At 46.3% G+C, this 19169-nt stretch overlaps 1 protein-coding gene across 1 annotated transcript in view; it reads right to left on the minus strand.

The window, feature by feature from the left end:
- Positions 1-3097: 3097 nt before the first annotated feature.
- The window catches only part of LOC106747501, a 130462-nt gene continuing 114390 nt past the window's right edge, over positions 3098-19169 (minus strand). The window contains exon 4 of the mRNA XM_014625070.1: positions 3098-3246. Coding sequence (XP_014480556.1) covers positions 3098-3246 — 149 coding nt within the window. The remainder of the gene's footprint in view (positions 3247-19169) is intronic.

Here is a 19169-nt window from a genome sequence, read left to right on the forward strand (position 1 = left end):
TGAAACATTTCCTTATTATTACCATCGCCGGCATAGATTAATTCCACGGCGTCACAATCGTCCATACTCCACCAACATCCGTTGAAGCGGCACCGTGACGCCGGTTTGACCGACTGTCGCGGAGCGTTTACCGTCTTTGTCCGAATCAAATCGAGGGCACTCTCTGTCTGCGCCGTCGAACAAACACAGCGAGCACAATGATGTTATTTGTAACATACACGTAATAACGAAAAAACGTATGTGCTCTTCCTGACGTAAATAATTATTCACAGAAAACAGAGCGAATCAGGTGCACTTGAAAACATATTAGGATATATGCGCAACCTTGGTAAATAATTACCCTAATACATATTTTCTATTTGATTAGTATTATTGTTATAATTGAGAAATATTTAGTATCTCTTTTTCATTGAGCTCTGCTTAATTACATTTCGATTTGATATTTAAAAATATTTCGGAATGGAAGTTAGAATTGATCAACTAGGTAATTTCATCGTTTTCCTGCTTTGTTCCGACCGGCCATGTTTCAATCTCAAATTCGTAATTCAGGATTCTCGACACATAATCTGATACGGGTTGCATATCCTAAAAAAAGTTCCCATGAAACGTTTTTGCGATGACCGCCGCTACCCTTCTTTCTTCATACGCGTTTCAATCTATTGCATCTCCTATTTCGCCTCTACTCTCTCTCTTTCTCTCTCTCACTCTCTCGCTCTCATCTTCGTATGCTGCTCGGTTAATCTCGTAAATTGCCGTCGCCCAGGGTTGACGGGAATATTTACTGGAATCTAAGTTTATAATTACCGAGAAATCCAACGCCGCGCGTATATACGTATCGGACGTAGCCCTACCGATCTCGTTATAAACTAGGATCGTACTCGGGTACACCTTCTTCCTCGTTTCTGTCACCTCTTTCCACCTACCTCTTGTACACCTCCCTGCTCGATCCCCGCCACCGCTTGACGTGTCTCTCGGTCCCCGCTCCCGCTCGCGTATTACGAATCGCCTTCCACGTCAAGCACGGCGAATTAATGCGCGTAATATGTTGGCCGCGGGCACGTTTACGGGTTTTACGTTCCTCCTGGTATAACTTAAAACCAGCTTTGGTGTGTCGCGGGTGCTGGATACACCGCGCGTTAAGAAATCGTCACACCGATCCCTGTATGCTCACACCTTACTCCCTGTTTCTTGCCCTTCCTTTTTGCCCTCCTCATTTTCCTGCCTACTTGAGGCGTCATTTCTTGTCACCATCTTATTACTTCTTCCCATGAAAATCGCGTTAGATTTTGTATTCTTTATTATAATCATCCAGTTTAATATTAATTTTCTTCTTTTATTAATATCTGATATATATATATTTTTTTAGGTGCCGACCGCACATGGTTTTCTCAAGTGTCATACATCCGAAGCTACTACTAATTATGGCTCAACATTATTCGACTTCAATTATCCGATACATTTGATACAACTATCCACACACGTTATAGTTAATATAACAAGTTTATACATAGGACGTTTTAAAAGACAACTACACGGGGAAGATAATGTTAATAAAAATTATCACAAAATTTTCTAACTCTACTGGACTATATCGGAATTATGACTGAAATTATGATATATATTGTAATCTTTAGTGATGTATATCATATATACATTATTGAAGATTACAGCACATATAATAATTTCGATAATAATTCCGGTGTAATCCAGCATTATAAACTTTTGTAGTAATTTTTACTACTACATTTTCTCCGTATATATTATCACTTCTTTATTAGTAATAAAGATTCAACAATAAATATTAGTAACAAGTATCTGTTAAAAATATTGGTTTAAATCAAAGTCCGTTGATAACTACCTCTGTGCTTATCTGTCGGTAAATAATCTTTCTTTAATATTTATGTTGCAACGTTACGATACATAATATACAGCCTACTCTATGAAGCCTTCGTACAAAATACGAGGACTTGTACGGCTGTGTAAAGATATGAAAATAAAATATTTGTTGAACACCAAAGAACTGTATCGATTTCTTCTCACTGCCTCTCCCGCCCTTTCGATCCCGTATACTTCTTTTTTCGCCGATCCTCTCTCTTCGCGATTTTTCTTCGCTTCCCGAGCCGTTGCCTCTTTGCTTTTCACACGTTGACAACGTTGGATATAAAGCGGCGCTGCTTCTGGTAATCAGCTTTCGATTATTTATCGCTCTATTAATCCGGGAATAGGTACCGATCGGGCACCCAATTTGTAATCGTTAACTGAACCTGATCCCCGAGTCTTTAGCCACTGCCACCGGCCGGTAAGGTCGCTCGGTAAGCATCTACGTAATGTAGAAGTTACTCGCTCATGATCCGGATGAAACATCGCCCTTTGCCGCAGTGTTACAGATCGGTTCGGCTGCGATAGCGACGTTATATACGGCGGGACGCGTTTTATGAGTCTTTCCTGGTAATGCTCGCAATAATCAAGAATAACAGATGATCCGCGACGGCGGAGTTTATTTCAATTCCTACCAGCCGAATTGTCGGTTACAAAGTGGCGAAAGACTGCTCGCGATTCGTTGATCGTTCGCATTCCGCGGCAAGTGGCAAGATTACGTATGAGTCCTTAGCCGTTTCTTATTCATATTTAAATCGCTGTGTGTAGTAATACGTCACATACACGCCTGATAAGTCCACAATTTGGCGAATCCTGTTTCCTTTTGTTACCCATCAGCCGTGCATACACTCCCCTCTTCCTCTCTCTTTCTCTCTTCCGAAAGTTTCGAAGATTCATGCGCGCTCAGTGGACGCTCACTGGTATTAATCATTTCTTTATCCTCGAAGCAATATCGCGTCGCTACAAGGACACAATTAATACACCCGTTGCGAAGTCCCGGCGTTTACATCGTTCGCAGGGACAGTTGAAATCTATCAGCCAGCTGGTCGCGCGTCCAATCGCATCCGGACGTCTCTCACGCGGTCGCTCTCTTCGAGGTTTCTTAAAATATAGTTCGCTGGCATATGCCTTTTTCCCTTTTAGGTTACGCGAGTTCGTTTAGGTGGGCCCCGGCGATGATATATCGGCTATTACCCCGAGCGCAACACCGGTTGCAATGTTAATGCATTTCTCTTCGGGTCCACGGGTCCGACACCTGACTCTGGCACACCGCGGTACCCCATTCACCGATCTCGGAACGTTTTGCTTCTTCAGCTACTATTCTCAATAAGAATATCACAGCGGGAGTGATCGCGGGATTAGTGCCGACTGTGTGACTTACGTGAGCGTTTACGCGTGCGAATTTTCCACTCCGGGTTCTCTCTTAACTTCCCAAACCGTGCATGCTCGAGGCGATCGAGATAACGCATCTGGAAATTATCTCTTCGACATCTGACTGGTACACGGACCAGCATAAAGCCGTCTTATTTTTCTTAGCTCCGCACGGAGAAAAATACTTGCCGGTGTTGGGGATCGTTACTACTTGCGTATTCGTTGCGACGGTGAGCAAATTTTGTCGGCACAGTCTAGTTGGTGAATTATTCGTAATTAGAGCAGAAACAATTTTCTCGCCGGGATAGAAAAATTCTACCGAATGAATTTGTTCTTAGAGTATGTTAATTTGCTGTTAGAACAAATTAACGTTTTCCTACACTCGCTAATTTGTTCTTACGGCAAAATAATCTGCAAATTCCAGCAAAATCCAGCGAATCGCAATTGGTCTTAACAAATCGTTTCGCTGTCCATATAGTAACTAATAGATTTTACCGCGGCAGCATAAAATTTGCTACGCCAGCAAATTATTTTTCTCCGTGTGGGCTCGTTAAAAATGTCCAATTAAATTCATTATATCTCTAGTTAAAATGCCTATGATAATATCATTGATAGTGTATGTAATAATACCAGGTGTAATATAAGGAACGCTTCGAATTATCGGACGGATATCGCCATGAGTCGTTGATATTCGGAAATGGATTCGGGACGATAAGATCTTTTCCATATTTGAAAACTCATCGGGGCAGCCGCGAATAAGGTACAACGTTAATACTTTCTCATCCATACGGCGGAGGAAAGGAAGCGGAGAAGGGAAGTTTAATACCTTCTTAAATATTCCTTCCATTCTCTCCTCTCTCCCACCTTTCCATTCGTCCCCGTAGATCTTTGCTTTCTTTCTTTATCTTCCTCTGTTCTTCCCATCCTCGTTCTCACTCTCACTCATTCTCTCCTCTCTCTCTCTCTCTCTCTCCCCCTTCATGGTCTTTTCCTTATCGCCATTTAGTTGTTTCGTTTCTCTCCACTTCAAGCCGGGTATTAGGACGAGGATAGTATTCTTAAAGGTAGAAACAAATAATACGATTACGTTCCGTTTCCGTTTATTAAAGAAACAAGATATCACCGCGCTCGTTGTCTGCACGGATGATTCCGAGCTTCGAAGCCGAGTCTTCCTACCGGTAAGAACATCGTCCTCCTCTTTTATCTCCGGCTACTTTTGTACGGCATTCGATACGGAAACTCGATATTAAAACTTGACGCGGGAATTATCCCCGTCCTGGGGGGATTGCACTTACTCGAACGTACGTGTGGAGCCGGTGAACCGTAAGCCTGTTTGCCCGAATAATCAGGCTAAGTTTCAGCGATTTCCTGTGTCGATCTTGATGCTGGCCGAAGACTCGTGAATATCGATTTAATTACCGAGAGACAATGAGGGCACAGGGAAACAATTATAGCGTAGCGGATACCGAAAGTTACAATGTAGCGGTGTCAATATCTTGGTATTTGGATATTCGAGTATCACCTGGATGCCTGAGATTTTCGGGTATTCACCGGGTTCTCGGTAAAAATTATTCAGGCGTTGGAATACTGCGATTAGTATACTTTAGAAAAACAAAAGACAACATTTTTAATTCTGAAAGCTCGGCTGTCCGATTGTTTCGGATGATATTCGAATACCATGGGTTACACGCGTGAATTCAGGTATCAGGAAGACACTTGGGTAGTGGAACGTCAAAATTATTCAAAGGATGTCACATGGAAGTTCTAAAATATCAACCGAGGGGTGAACTGTTTACGGAAGTTCTAAAATATCTACGTAGATAAATCTATATATTTTACTATCATTTCGCGCGTCCACGGGCAAATAGTTGGTGTGTCGCGATAAATTGGCCATAAATTGAGCGCTATAATTAGCACTGTAATTATAATGCGCTTTCATCGCTCTTCTGCTCCTGCGATGACAGGAATTCGCGGGATTAATTGTCGCATAATCGCGCCGAATCTACTTCCAGTCGGAAGGATTTTAATACAACATCGCAAACCGCTTTTGCGCTCTCTGAAGTTAAAGATAGACCGCGTCTCGCGTTGACACTCCGCGAGAGTCTACGATACCACGTGATTCCTATATGTCGTGCAAGCGTACAATAATGTTTACGATGTGGTACAAGACACAACAGGGCAACTTTGCCAGCCTCTTTGACCGTGGATCTCATCGCACTTCTCTCCGTGCGACGCATTGTCGTATGGATCCTAGATGGTTATGGGTTTGTTTACGATGCGCGCCGGTGTCTCAAATAGTTTATTCGAAGCTCAGACGTGCGCGACATTGGTAAAAGCGTATCCCGTACTCGTAGACCGAATAAAGAAACCGCGCGCTGCCACTACGCGCTCAGGAATAGTGCAAGTGTGGCGAATAGTCCGTTGAAAGAGCAGCGCGACTGGCCCAGTGAAAGAGCAGTCCGGTTAAGCAGAGGAACTGGTATCCTAACTCATAGCACGCATACAGTACGCGCGGATATATAGAGACACGCGCCAACGCATTCTAATTATCATGTGCATAATGGTGGCGGCTCGCCAAGCCTCAGAAATACATCAGAGCGCCTGGCTATAGATAGGTGTATCCATGTGGATTCCGTAGAAACCGCGAAGTGGCCGAACGAAGCCCTCGCCGGCCGATCGTTTATCGAGGAGCGAAAGAGAAACGTTCTATTTTCGTTCGTAAAACCAAAATACAACGCAGACGCACGCTGTTTAGCTAATTACTTATTACACGGTGGGAAAATGTCGGATTAAAAATGGTTCACCGAAATTCGGTGGTTACTTTAACACGGGGAATGTGTGTTAAAAAGTACACGAATTATAATGCTAATATACATTGACAAGGTGAATGTGTTAACATTATATCTGTGTACTTTTTAATACATCCTCTCCATGTCGAAGTAACGCAACATTTCAATGCGCTGCTTTTAACATAAAACTTTTTACTATTTACACGGAAAAATATCTCAGTTCGTTTAATTGAACAGGCATCAGATTGAAATTCTCTCTCCGTCAGACTGAAAACCTATTTCACGCAAACTAATTAATGTCGGAATTTATGTAATGATTTGACAACCGCGAATAACACGCGCGAAGCAAGCACGCGCGACGCGACAACACGACACAGTCAATCAGCATCGCTGAAAAGTGACAATAATGATTTTTATAATTTCGAGTATCGACTCAACACGTTTTCGTTTTTTAAGAGATATTATTGTAAGTAATCTCTGAAGTTTTGGAAGATGGTAGCAGTCGCACGTGCACAGCCAATGGATGAAAGTTTGCGAAATTTTTTTCCACACGTTTTTTTCCATGACTCTCGCAACGCATCCGTATTTAATAGGAAAATTTGTTTCTTAATGCTTCTTAGAAGATGAATTTTCTTATTAAGACATTGGATGCGTTTCGAGATTCATTCAAGTGAAAGTGTTGCAACTTTCGTTTCATTGACCGTACAATTCCAAAATTAGATTTGAGATACATATACGTGGGTAATTTTCCTTATCGAAATTTGTCCTGGGACATAATTTCTATGTTAATGATCCCATCCAATCGAAAGTTTCGCCGAGCTGTAGGCATCGTCATTTATCGAACGAATACGTATCGTACCTCGCGAACGTCATGGGATACGCTCGAGGCCAAATCGTTAATGGCTCTCGGGCATTCATCAATGGATCGGTAGTGAGCACAGAGGACCGGCTAACGTCAAGCCGTTCCAGACCAAATGACTGTTCGTTCCTCCCGGTACAATGACATTTTTTCTCCTAACCCGAGGACAATCTCAGGTACGTTCCTCCCTCTCTCCACCTTGTCCTCTTTATTTCTTCTCTTTCTACGAACTATACGTCATCGAAGCCTTTCGTGCGTCGCCGTCGTCGAACAAGAGGAAACCGACTGGCATTCAGTCGACGACGGGGCATATATAGACGAGGGGTCCCTTCTTCTTCTTCTTTCCCCACCGGCAGTGCTATTGCTCGAAAGAGGCCCCGGTTTCGCGTCTCATTTTTTTCGAGCGAGCCGATCTTCAATCTTCGAGCCGCAGCCGCGCCGGCCATTGCCGGACCGGAGTGATAGATGTGGAAATAATTATAGGCGAACGCTCACGCTCTCGCGCGCAACAAGAGTAAAAACCATGTCAAATTTCGTTACTCGGTAATGACTTTTGACCATGCAACAGAAAAAGGTCTCCGCGTGTGTTGTTCTCCTCTCGACAATTCGAGGATCGTTTGTGTCGTACGGCGTTGGCGATATGGACGAACTCGCCGCGGGATTAGCGCGAGGTCAAGGCGAACTTTCGATTTCGCGCCTTGCCGTCTCGTGATGATGCTCGTGCCCTGTTCAATTCTTTTTATCCTTGCCGATTCCTCTTCGCCGGATCGTTGCACGTCACATCGTTCGTGTTATCGTGAAAAATGCTAATAATTATTTATAAAACCCCTTATTATATAAAATTTTGCGTGACTCCACGCCAATATATTTTTTAGTAGAGCGAGAATAAGAATGTATGAGCAACACACCCGCGCTATCGCGCGTTATTATATGGTTTTATAATTATTCACACTTATCCTTTTTCTTTTCCTCTTTCTTAACTGAGAAAATAGGTTGGCGGAATTTCGCAAAAAACTACGGACACGCGGCTCATTGAGCGACGAAGACGGATGGCTCCCGAGAATCGAGAAGGTCGCGTCCGAGCAGGTCGATCTAAATCAAAGATCCCGCGAATCCTCCGAAGTGATCTCCCATCGAAGGTCGTGGCGAGACCTTCGTCGGTACCGCGTAGGACTCCGTTCTGTGTTCCCGACTAATGCACCGGCGTGCCCCGGGGCACAGTAATGCCTAATTAATCCAATTAATCTGGGGCCCGGCACAAATGACCTCCGCGAGGACCTCAAAGACGCAGGGACCGCCGTCGCCCTGTGCCGCGCTGCGTGATGGACCGGGCCGATCTAACATTCCGAGAAATTAACGATTACCGGTGATTTATACAAATTCATATTTTAAATTATTGGCCGTCATTAGCGTGCGTCGGGGTATTAGTTCTCGGTGACGTGTAAAAGGCTTCACTCCGCGCACCCCGCCCCGATCAGCACCAACCATGATCCTCCGCCGTCCTCCTCCACCTTATTTCGCCTCCTTCAGCCTCGATCATCCTTCTACCACGTGGGCCTCGAAACAGCATATATAGTATCCGCTCGATCCGTCCGGATCCCGTCTGTGCTCTCTTGCGCGCTCGAATATATTATCGTTTTGTTCCCGTGGGAGCGAGAGAGAATACGGGGGAGAGAAAGAGGAGCGAGGGCAAGGGAGAAGGGGAGGGAGAGAAAACGTAAGAGAGAGAGAGAGAGAGAGAAGCGCAGCCAGGCCGAGCTGGTTGTCATTGGCTCATTTGTTAGACGCCATCCAAAGCATGCGGGGCCTTGATTTAGTGCCTCCACCTCAAACCGCGCACATATATACCCCGAGAGATATCTACCGCGGCGCCCTTCATCGAAGAGACAAAGACACGAATTCAACCGTTCCAAGTGCGCAAGTTCATGACCCCCTTCGCCGTCCTCTCCGTCCACCTTGCGACTGCTCTCCGTCATCGCTTACTCCCTTTTCTGCCTTTTGTCGATGGATTCCTTTTCGGCGCTGTCGTCTCGTGCACGTAAAGAGCTCCGTCTTTTCGTAGACGCTAATCTTGCAACCGAGGTATATATCGCAAGATGTTCCCCCGATCAATTCCGGATCATATTCGCGATAACGCAATCTACAGCCTACGATTCTAATAGCAAACAATAATAGAAGCGGATTCGTATACAGTAATATTTGAACGAAGCGGTGTTTCATTGTTGCAATATGTGTACGATTCACTTCGGATCATGAAAATCGCGAATTATCCGGCGGCGATGATCGCGCAGGGAACTCGAAAAAGTGACGCTTTTACGAAGATAACTTTACCTCGGACCTCCATCGGGTACGCACGCACACGTGAACGCACATCGGACGTGGTGCACACCACGGGGACCACCACCCCCCTTCTATAAGCCGCGCGCACGTCGACTATAATTATCCCCAGGTAATCACGACCCACACCACCGTCTTCCAACGGGCGCTCACCGCAGTCCGGCCACTGTATTCCGCAAAATTAGTATTTCCATTCCCCGTGGAAGAGAGTCGAAAGGACGGGATAAGGAAGAAAATAGAAAGAGAGACGAACTTCCGGCGACCACTGGCGGCTGGTCCTCGACCCTTTCCCACCTAACCCTCCGCGTCCCCGCTGCGCTCCCTGCCGTCATCCGCGAACGTGTTTATTTTTGCAATTTGCTCGAAGACCGACAATTAGATTTCCTGGGGTCATTCGGCTACCGTATAAGTGTAAGGCTCCCGAGATCAGGCCCCGATCTGACGGCCCGAACGGCTCGCAAATACGTTCCTGGGGGAATAGCCGCGGGGACCACCTACACCTGCCTCGTGCAATTCCTCTTATCTCATTTCTTCCCCCCGCCGGCCGAGCGAGTCCGGGCTAAATACGCATCGCGAGCGCATCTACGATCCTCGACGCTTGCGCTGCGCGAAAGACAGGAACCGCGTCTCTATGAATTTTTTCCCAGTTTTACGAGTATTCTCGGGGAAACTTCGGTCGACGTTTCCGTCAGTCGACGTGGGAAATTGAACAGTGGCTGAAAATACCCGAGGCTCGGCCAGATGCTGGTGAAGGGGACGAGCGCGAGAAAGGACTTCGATAATCGATAGGAGACGGGAGAAAAGGAGCGATGTAAAAAAAGAAAAGGAACGCACCGGTGTTCAAGGAATCGTAAATACTCCGATCCCCGGCAATAAGAATTTATTGCGACCGCCTTTGATGAATAGCCGCCAGTTTTCGGATTCGGGGAAGGGTCATTTTTGATATCACGAAGCCACGTTAATTGTTGCGCTACGGAGGCGGCTCGCGTTTAAGAGAAGAAGCGGGCGGGGGGAGAAGGTGCTGAAGGAGGATGAGCGGACCGGGAAGGAGGAGGCAATGCTGGTCGCGGAGGTGGCGCAGAGTGAAGGTTGAGGAGAGGATGAAGTAGAGATATAATTGCTACATCCTCTTAGTCACGTGCCACTCACGTGGTTCCCAACTGCGAGTGCGAACGACCGACTGACTCCCTGCAGCTTTGAGGTGCAATGCCTAGATACGCGCACGACGTTCGTATCATGACGTTTCTTGCTGCCGTATAATGTAATTGATGATCCAATAATGGGATGTGCGAGTTACTTCGAGTTAATCGACAATTGCGTCTAACGAGGAAAAGGTAGAGAAAGAGGAAGGGAAAGAGAGGGGGAGAGAGAGAAAAAGAGAGAGCGTTATTTTCGTTAACTTCGTCTACGATCAAATTATAAGTCGTGAGGAATTCGGAAAAAATCCAGAAATCAATTCGAAACAATATCGTACGTCAGACTCGCGTGAAATGCAAGAAAGACGAAGGGATACCGCGAGAATACGGTCGATCCAGTTCTATCGGTGGTGAGATTCGAGCGAGATCGGCCATTAATTTCCTTTCGAGAGAAAAACCGAGTCGAGCTAATGGGAGCCACGGTCTAATGCCTCCCGCTGTGTCCCCCGGAGGCTTTTCTTTTGCTCTGCTCTTCTACTAATGGCCACTCTTTGATGACAAATATCGGCCAAAAGAAAATATATAAATTACTCCGAGAAAGCTGCTCCCTGTTGGTGACGCCCACCAGTACATCGTGTATCAATAACACTGCCGAATCCTCCGGGAGAAAACATCAGCTTTTATTACATCCTTTTTCCGCTACTGAGCATTTTCTGTCAAATTTCCATTTTTCTCCTAAATTAACCCTAATGTTTGAACGTGCGCATTTTTTGTCTCGCTAAATTGAAATAATGCGCGCATGGTAGTAAAGAAATCGAGTTCGAAACTGGCATGGCGTGGTGAAACGCATCTGTTCGGCACAGACAATCGATTCGGAGAACTACGGAGAGTCTGGTCGCCGAGCATACGTCCAGATAATAATGACATTGATGCGTGACAGGCAACAATGTATCAAATCCGCTCCATCTCGCGACGCCCTCAGTGACAGTTGCGCCGGATCGCCGTAATTCTTCGCAAGAACGAATTGCGTTGGGAGCTTCTTTCCTCGCCGTAGTTGCATTTCACTGCGATAGAGGATTCGATATGTAGCTATACACATATGCGCGTATATATATATATATATATATATATATATATGTATGTATCTATATACCTACAATACGCCATACTTTGACAGATACAAAAACATCGGAGAGCCTTGATAAATTGCCCGCGAGAAAAAGCATTGGGCACTCGAGGCTGTTCGGTGGCGCGAGAAGGGCATAAGGACAGAAATGAGAGAGGACGAGGGAGAATGAGGAAGAGAGGGTGCCGACTGAGTATAGAGGAGACAGAGAGGGAGCGAGAGGCGTTAAGGACAGGATACATCCCAGACTGGTTCCGGTATTGTTCGCGCTAATAGCGCCAAGATACAACGGTACACCCTCCCAGCGACCTCCCGAGCCACCCCCGGCGGCAGATACGTTCGTTCGAATAAGCGACGGTCTGCACGAGCTTCGATTATCTCGATCTGGAGAGCGTCAATGCGGCGGAAACGAGAAACAGGAAGGGCCTGGCAGCCTCTGAACGGAAGCGTCGACGCGGTCAAAGTGGCCGTCTAAGTGCCTGATGTATTTATATAGCTCGCGCCGACGCGTATCTGTGAAATTTTCTTCACCGTCGCTCGATGACATCGCTAAAAGGCTGTGCTATCAGCAAAGGGTGTTCGTATGCTAACACGCCTTCGATAAATGCAAGGAATCTTTATCAGATTGCTCACAACGGCAAGGATATAGTCGACGCACACGTTCACGCATAAGATGCAGTATTGTGATTTTAACAATTTCCAATTTTTACGGTGACGCGAAATATTCTGTTCTCCGTCCAATTTTTACGCGATGTTTCACCCTTGTTGCATCACAATGTAAATCGAGCCAATGTTGTAAGCGATCCCGAGTCGAGTTACGTCAGAAACGACCACCCTTCGTCAACAGAACTACTTAGTTATAGACTCTCTACTCTCGTGGAATAAATAAAATCATTTGCTTGAGCATTTGGATACATATTTGCGAATAGTTTGTCTTCCTTCCCAGCTCAGACCTCCTTCGTTGGGGATTTACGCTGCTACCCGATGCTGTCACAAAAGGCTAAACACGATCGAAGATAACCGGTGCTCGATACACACACAAACACAAAGTATAATACGAAGTACATATAATGCTCCTTCAAATTTGTGTTTCATATTGTATGGTGCAGTTGAACAGACATCTATTTACGCGAACACGAAACCTTGCTAAGAACACTTTTATGCTTTAATAAAAACAAGCTGAGAAATCCTTTAATATTTTTTCCGACTAATATTGTCTCCGTCTCTCTTAAAGAATCATGTATATGCGCGCTGCTAACTAATGGAATGATATGATTAACTCCTTAAAAACGTCTACGATACATAAATCATCGATGATCGCAGGACGGTTTTATCCCCCTTGACGCGTCGCATATCAGATTAAAATTGTTCTTCTCCGTGCCGAGCGTGTTGGCCGTGTTTAAATTATGTGCGCGAAATGTTCGCCACGGGCAATACGCGAGCTCTGGCAACGACACGCGGAATTATTAAGGCCAATTGTATCGACGATCAAGCTGTTAGACGTCACCGACTAACCTGAAGATATTACTTGAGAAAAACTCAATTTCCAATTTGTCAACGCATGTGTGTGTGTGTGCGTTGAAAATCTTTCTCAGTAGCTCTGGTATATCTCGCGTATTCCGCGCGGATCCGCTTACTTATTCATTCGCCCGCTCAACTGGCTGGTGACACCGTGTAAACTCCCGAGGCTACGATTCGCCATTATCGATAAACCAGTTCGATCGTGGAAGCTGCGTGCAGCGTGTGCATCTACCCACCGCATAGATACAACATTTTCTTCGTAAATTGGACCGCTACCACGGGGCTATATATAATCTCGTGTTGGAATAGCCGCGATGAAACGGACGAGCTTGGATATTAACGAGACGCTACTGCTTATTACTTCTTTCAGGCTGCATTATTTATACCTCATTAGAGTTTATAATGTTGGCATGCCAATAACGCCGCATGCGGCGTTTTTTATCCGTTCCGTTGTATTTTCGAGTCAAGCACTGCGTAAATTGTCTAAACCGTCTCGCATCAACGTATTAATATTGTAACATTACTGCGCGTGAGCAGATCATTTGTATAAATATTTGTGTACGAACACATTGTATTTCAAGTTACACTGAAAGAAACGGCAAAAGTGTTTCGCGTCTGTAGCGTGATCACGATGTTATAGAATGCCTAAACTGTGGGATATCTAAGGAACGCTTCACCTTACCGCCGTTAACGCCGCCTGTCTATCGTAATTGCATTCCTTGATAGAGAAATTAATGTCTACGGATTTCGATATAGCACCCGCGCGCGAATATAAAGAATAATTGCTCCCCGGATTGGGGAGGAAGGGAAATATACCGAGCGAGTCATGAACATAACGCACGCAGAAACGTTTTTTTCGCGTGCCGAGATATAATTTCAATAAATCAGGGATAAGTGGCGCAGGGGAGGAAGAGAGAGAGAGAGAGAGAGGCCGCGAATTTCGGTGTTACTACGACTGAGAAACGCGGTCGGCGATGTGTCGGATTAATTTATCGTCGCACATCGCGCGTATACGTGTGCGGCGTGGCGACATTTATTTTTACCGACTTTTGCGGTACGCGGCGTGGCGATTGGACGAGGCCTATGGGAATATTTCTTGATTTCCGGGCGTGATTCGGGGTACGCTGTTCCTCGCAATAATCGCGGTTTATGTCCCGGGCCAATTTTCACAGGTTGTCCGCCTTTATTCGTATTATTATCCCGAAAGTAATATTCCAAAAGACATATCGCTTCGCTAAGCGAATCCGCCCGAATTGGTTTTATTTTCATTTAAATTACGCTCATGAATAAATTTATTTACCTTAGGCTTTATTACATCCCGACGTCTACGTAATTATTTTTCATCGGCCAGCGACTCACTTTTTTCACCACCAATTTTTCTGCGCGCGCGAAACGTGAGCGGATATTCATCGAAAAGTTTCTGTTTTGAGCAATGTCGATGATTAATTGACTATCAATTTATTATCGAGCAGAGTTTATTATCCAGCAAAATTCAGCTCGAGAAATCGAGACTCGATTTTACTTCTCCCGGGATATTCGTAGGTAGAGTTCTCGCCGGTAAGAAAGCACATTCCGTCGACATGATGTTAGTGTTACTCGCGTAGAATGCTCCGTGTAGCAAAGACAAAGAGAGGAATCACTAAAAAGGGACGCGGCAATATATTACCGCCATTAGTCGCAATGCATAAATTCGATCGTAATATCGGGCTGTATGAATTAACGTTTATTGATCGCGAGCTCCGCGGGCATAACTTCCACCATTTTATTGCATATGGAAAAAGCTGGGAATATCTCGATGCGCGCAGTGTCGTAAGTCGAAGGAAAGACCGAGAGAAAGAGGAAATGAACTGCGGCGCCGCGCACGCGGAGCTCGGGGTGGCAGAGGGGGGTTGGGAGGGGGGAACGCGAATCGAGTAAAGAATGTTTACAACGTATCTCGCGGCAATAATGTAGCGTACGGTATAAGCTCATGCGAGATATTTAGTCGGATATCGTGGCGCCACGCCACCCAGGGGACCCCCTCATTATTTGCTGCCAGGATGAGCCTTTATTAGCAGTTATCCCGTTCGGTCTCGAATCTATACGTTCGCATATCCATAAATTCGCGTTTACGGTGACCGTATCTTATGCAAATTAGACGATTTAATCCGCCGGATATTTCAGGGCATTTTTAATAACCCTTCCCTCCCCTCCTTTCCACTTCCCTTTCTGGCATCCCCCGCCGTCTCCCTCTGGCCCCTATCACCCTACGGGGTCCGCTGATCGTTTCGTCGTACCTCGCGAGCAATCAATTAGTGCCGATTCATCGTCTTCGGTCTCTCGATCGCGCTTGGACCTGTTCCTCTGGATTTCATATATATAAATACGTTCTCAAATTTAAAAGGAGGAAAACCATAAACGACCATCCCAATTTAACATTCGTCATTAATCCCCCACGTCTCCTGCCTCCGCATTGTATTATCTGTAATACCGTATGATTCGTAATTTCGTTCGAACTCGCGCGAATGAAAGGGTATAACCGGTTAAATCAAACGGAAATATGTGTATTATAATGCAAAAATATAACGCGTCGTTTTGTATTTGTTGCTCAAGATATCCCAAGTATTCGGTGATAGATCGTATCAGCCTGTTGTAAAGCCCGCTCTACAATCGTTGTACGCGGCGAATCGGCCAGGGTAGAGAAGCAATTTCGCCCGATGTTTCAACCCGGTAAAGTGCGATAATAAGCCCGCGGGCAGTCGGTGAGAATCTGCAATTCCCTCCGCTCAAATTGAATACTCTGTAGGCGGAATCTAGACTCCCCTACCGGAGGTTAACCTAAGATCAACGATCTGTGATATAGCTTCCATCGCAGCCACTTGCGCGATGCACTCGTTCATTCGATTCCGATGTCCCTCCGTTCTCATAGCGAGACTATAGCGAGCAAATCGAATGTCATTCCCAGCCGAAAGGAAGCGCGAAATTACTTTTAATTTTATCCCCGTAAGCGGAGAGAGCGATAGTTATCGGTTGCGCGATCTCGTCTTGGACGAATGCCGGCGGGGCCAGTTTTGCGGTCGCGTAGCAGACCCTTCCCGTCAACCTTCGGGGCGACAGCTTGAAAAAGGTCGCCCAGGCGGTGCGGGCGCATGGCTTTGACCGAAAATAATAAGTAAGCTTTTGAGCTTTGACCGCGACGTGCGCCTGTCGAGAGACAAAAGGCAAAGTAATCGTAGCTTGAAATTATAATATAAACGGCCACCGTAGTCGCGCGTCCCTCCGCCGCTCGTCCCCTCCTTCTCGTCGTCCCACACGATTCGTAGTATAATAAGTAAGTCGCCGCGGGGGTAATTTGCAGTGTTTAAGAGCTCATCCAATTATCCAGGACAGAGCTTGCCTCCGTCGTTGTTGACACGAGCCACGACTCTCAGACGTATCCGTCGACCGGCTAACGCGGCGGACCTTGGCGCGTGATATCCGAAAATCATTAACAATAAAAGAAAGTGGTTCGCCGTACGCACTGGCAAAACGACAGTCACTTGAATCCACGATGGCGAAAGTGTTGATTCTTGGAAGAAATCAATTTCCAGTGGCTTCGCGCTAAGTGTGCCTAAGAAATCCTTATAATTCGAGATTATCCTCTTCTTATATTGTATTTTTTATATACCGAAAGGAGGACGAATTACTTGAGAGAAATCGTTTCTTCGTCGAACACGACGATTTCCAATCCAAGGTAATAACGTGCGGTGACGTATTTATGCGGACACAGCCGCGGATATTCGCGATCGCGAAACGCGCCGTGGCATTTTTCTTTTTCTTCTTTCGTTAATCTGTCTCGATTGCCGGCAACTGGGACGTTGAGAAAATGACGATAATACGGGGGTTTAGGTCGTATCTCGCGGAGCCATCTGCGCGCACAAAATCATGTTTATCTTGTCGCCGCGCCGCGCGCCGCTGTAATCATCGCCGACGTGAGACGTCTTAACCAGACTCGGTGTCAAAGTAACATATGTAAAATACCTATTTCCACGTACGTGCGCACACGCATTACGTGCAAAGGTGAAGGTGAATCACACACCGCGCGAAAGCTCGTTTGCGTTAGCCTGTGGACAGAGACGAGAGGGAGAAGGAGGACGCGGAGAGCGCGCGGAGAGGAGACGGCGCTCAGGATATTACCTAAGACTGAAAAAATCCAGGACGAAAACAAGGTGGACAGAGAGCCCGAGGGTGGAACAAAGAGCTCGCTTTGCGTTCCATCTTAAACGATAAACCCGAAGACGCGATTATGCATTTAACCGAGTGTCATTACGACGGAGATGTTCATTTTTCTACCCTCCGACGTGTCGCCAGACCGATTGATAGATGTGGGTCACGTTATTCGTGTTATAATCTCGAGCTACGATTATGAGTTAATTAGTTGAAATAATTACTTCATCATCTCTCTATACATAGAGAAAGTATTGTAGCAAAAGTCATTACAAAATTGCGCAATGTTGGACAATACCGTCAATTATAACCGAAATTAAAATGTGTGTGTTTGTAATCTTTAGCGATGTACTTCATTGTACGTATCATTAGAGATTACGTTTTAAACACAAATGTTTTACTGTGTAAGTAGTTCCTTTGTAACGATTTTTCGGCGTTACTTCACAAGAAGGTTCTCACTTCCCGCAAAGTTTGCCGAGCCTCACAAACGCATCACTCGGTCATTCTCATTCCAGCTGCGTCATTGTCTTCCTCGAATACCGTAATACCGAAGTGCCGGTTTTCCTCCGAGTTTCGCGCTAGTTACCGAGCTAATAAGGTTCGCTGCACCGCCACCAAAGGGTGGCATCGAAGGGTGCGCGGATATCTGGAAATTAGCTACCCATACCCCCCGCGGTAGTTCGCGACGGCTGTAAGATAACAATCCTTTGAAGCTTTGATACAGAAGGAGTGACCTCTGTTTCCCGTGCTACTGGCGAGGAGGAAAGGACGCTCGGTAGCGGCCGGAGCGGCGGCGTATTTAGCGCGTGTGGATTTACCTATGGTGTCCTGATGTGCTAGTATAGGGAGAGAAACAGGACAGAGGGAGAGAGAGAGAGAGAGAGAGAGAAAGGGCGGGAGGGAGGGAGAGATAGAGCGGAGAGTTAGAGAGGGCTGCTGAAGCTGGAGCACAAATCAATTAGTGGGGGGCCTCGGGCTCTTTGGGCTGTGGAACCTACCCTTCCGCCGGCAACCCCCGATGTGCCCTTCTTCCCTCACGTTGCCGCGGAGTTACCTCGGCTCTCTTTGTCTGTACCGTTTCTGCACGCCTGTCTCCGTCCGTAGCCGTGGTAGCCGCACCGAATACAGATTGCGTTTCAATCTATACGCTAACGAGTGTTTAGTGTTTACCGAACCGCGAGCCGACCGCCTTTGCTTTGGCCACAATTTCCGCGTCTCTACGTACAATAAACGAGGAGACTGCGGCCGCAGCGCAGTCTCTCGCCGAGGCGGCCGGAGCACCCTGAGATTGTCCGACTTCCGCTGAAGAGCGCGACACGACGTGAGATAATAAAATATGCTCGCGTCATGCGCCCTTCGGGTCGCACGGTAGATTCGAAGGCCATTTTCCGAAGGGAAGCTTCTCGGTGCACGCGCGAAACGTAATAAACGAAGCGGCCCGAAGAAGCTGGGTGGAACGATCGAGGTAACAAATGACGGCACTCCCGATTCACGGGCCGTTCATTTTCCTATACGGGCGCGTCCCATCGACCGCGTTTTATAAATTTCCGAAAGCCGTGATCGATAACGGACGTCGCAGGAACGCGCATAGGCAGTTAGATGAATGCGCGCCGCTCGCATTTAATTACAGGAGTATTTTATCGGTACAAACCCATTGGTCGTTCGTCCATCTGTCCGTTCGTACGTACGTCCGTCCGTCGGACGGTCGGTCGGTCCGCGCGTCCGGTATTTCGGGCGCAACAACATCGGTCGAACCCTGACGCCGGTACCGGCCGCGCAGGCCCGTACGTTCAGCGGTCTCCGAATATTTATGGGGGCCAAAGTCAAATTAGTGGCGTACCGCGTGCACCTTTTGATTAAGTATCTGTTAACTAAAGGTAATACTTAATAAAGTAACGCTGATTTAGTGTGGGGTAGGGAAGCGCGGCATCGACCCATCGTTCGTTTTCCCATTCAAAATAAAAATG

Source organism: Dinoponera quadriceps, unplaced genomic scaffold (assembly GCF_001313825.1).
Source record: "Dinoponera quadriceps isolate SergipeBrazil2010 unplaced genomic scaffold, ASM131382v1 scaffold2159, whole genome shotgun sequence".
Taxonomy (NCBI): Eukaryota; Metazoa; Arthropoda; class Insecta; order Hymenoptera; family Formicidae; genus Dinoponera; species Dinoponera quadriceps.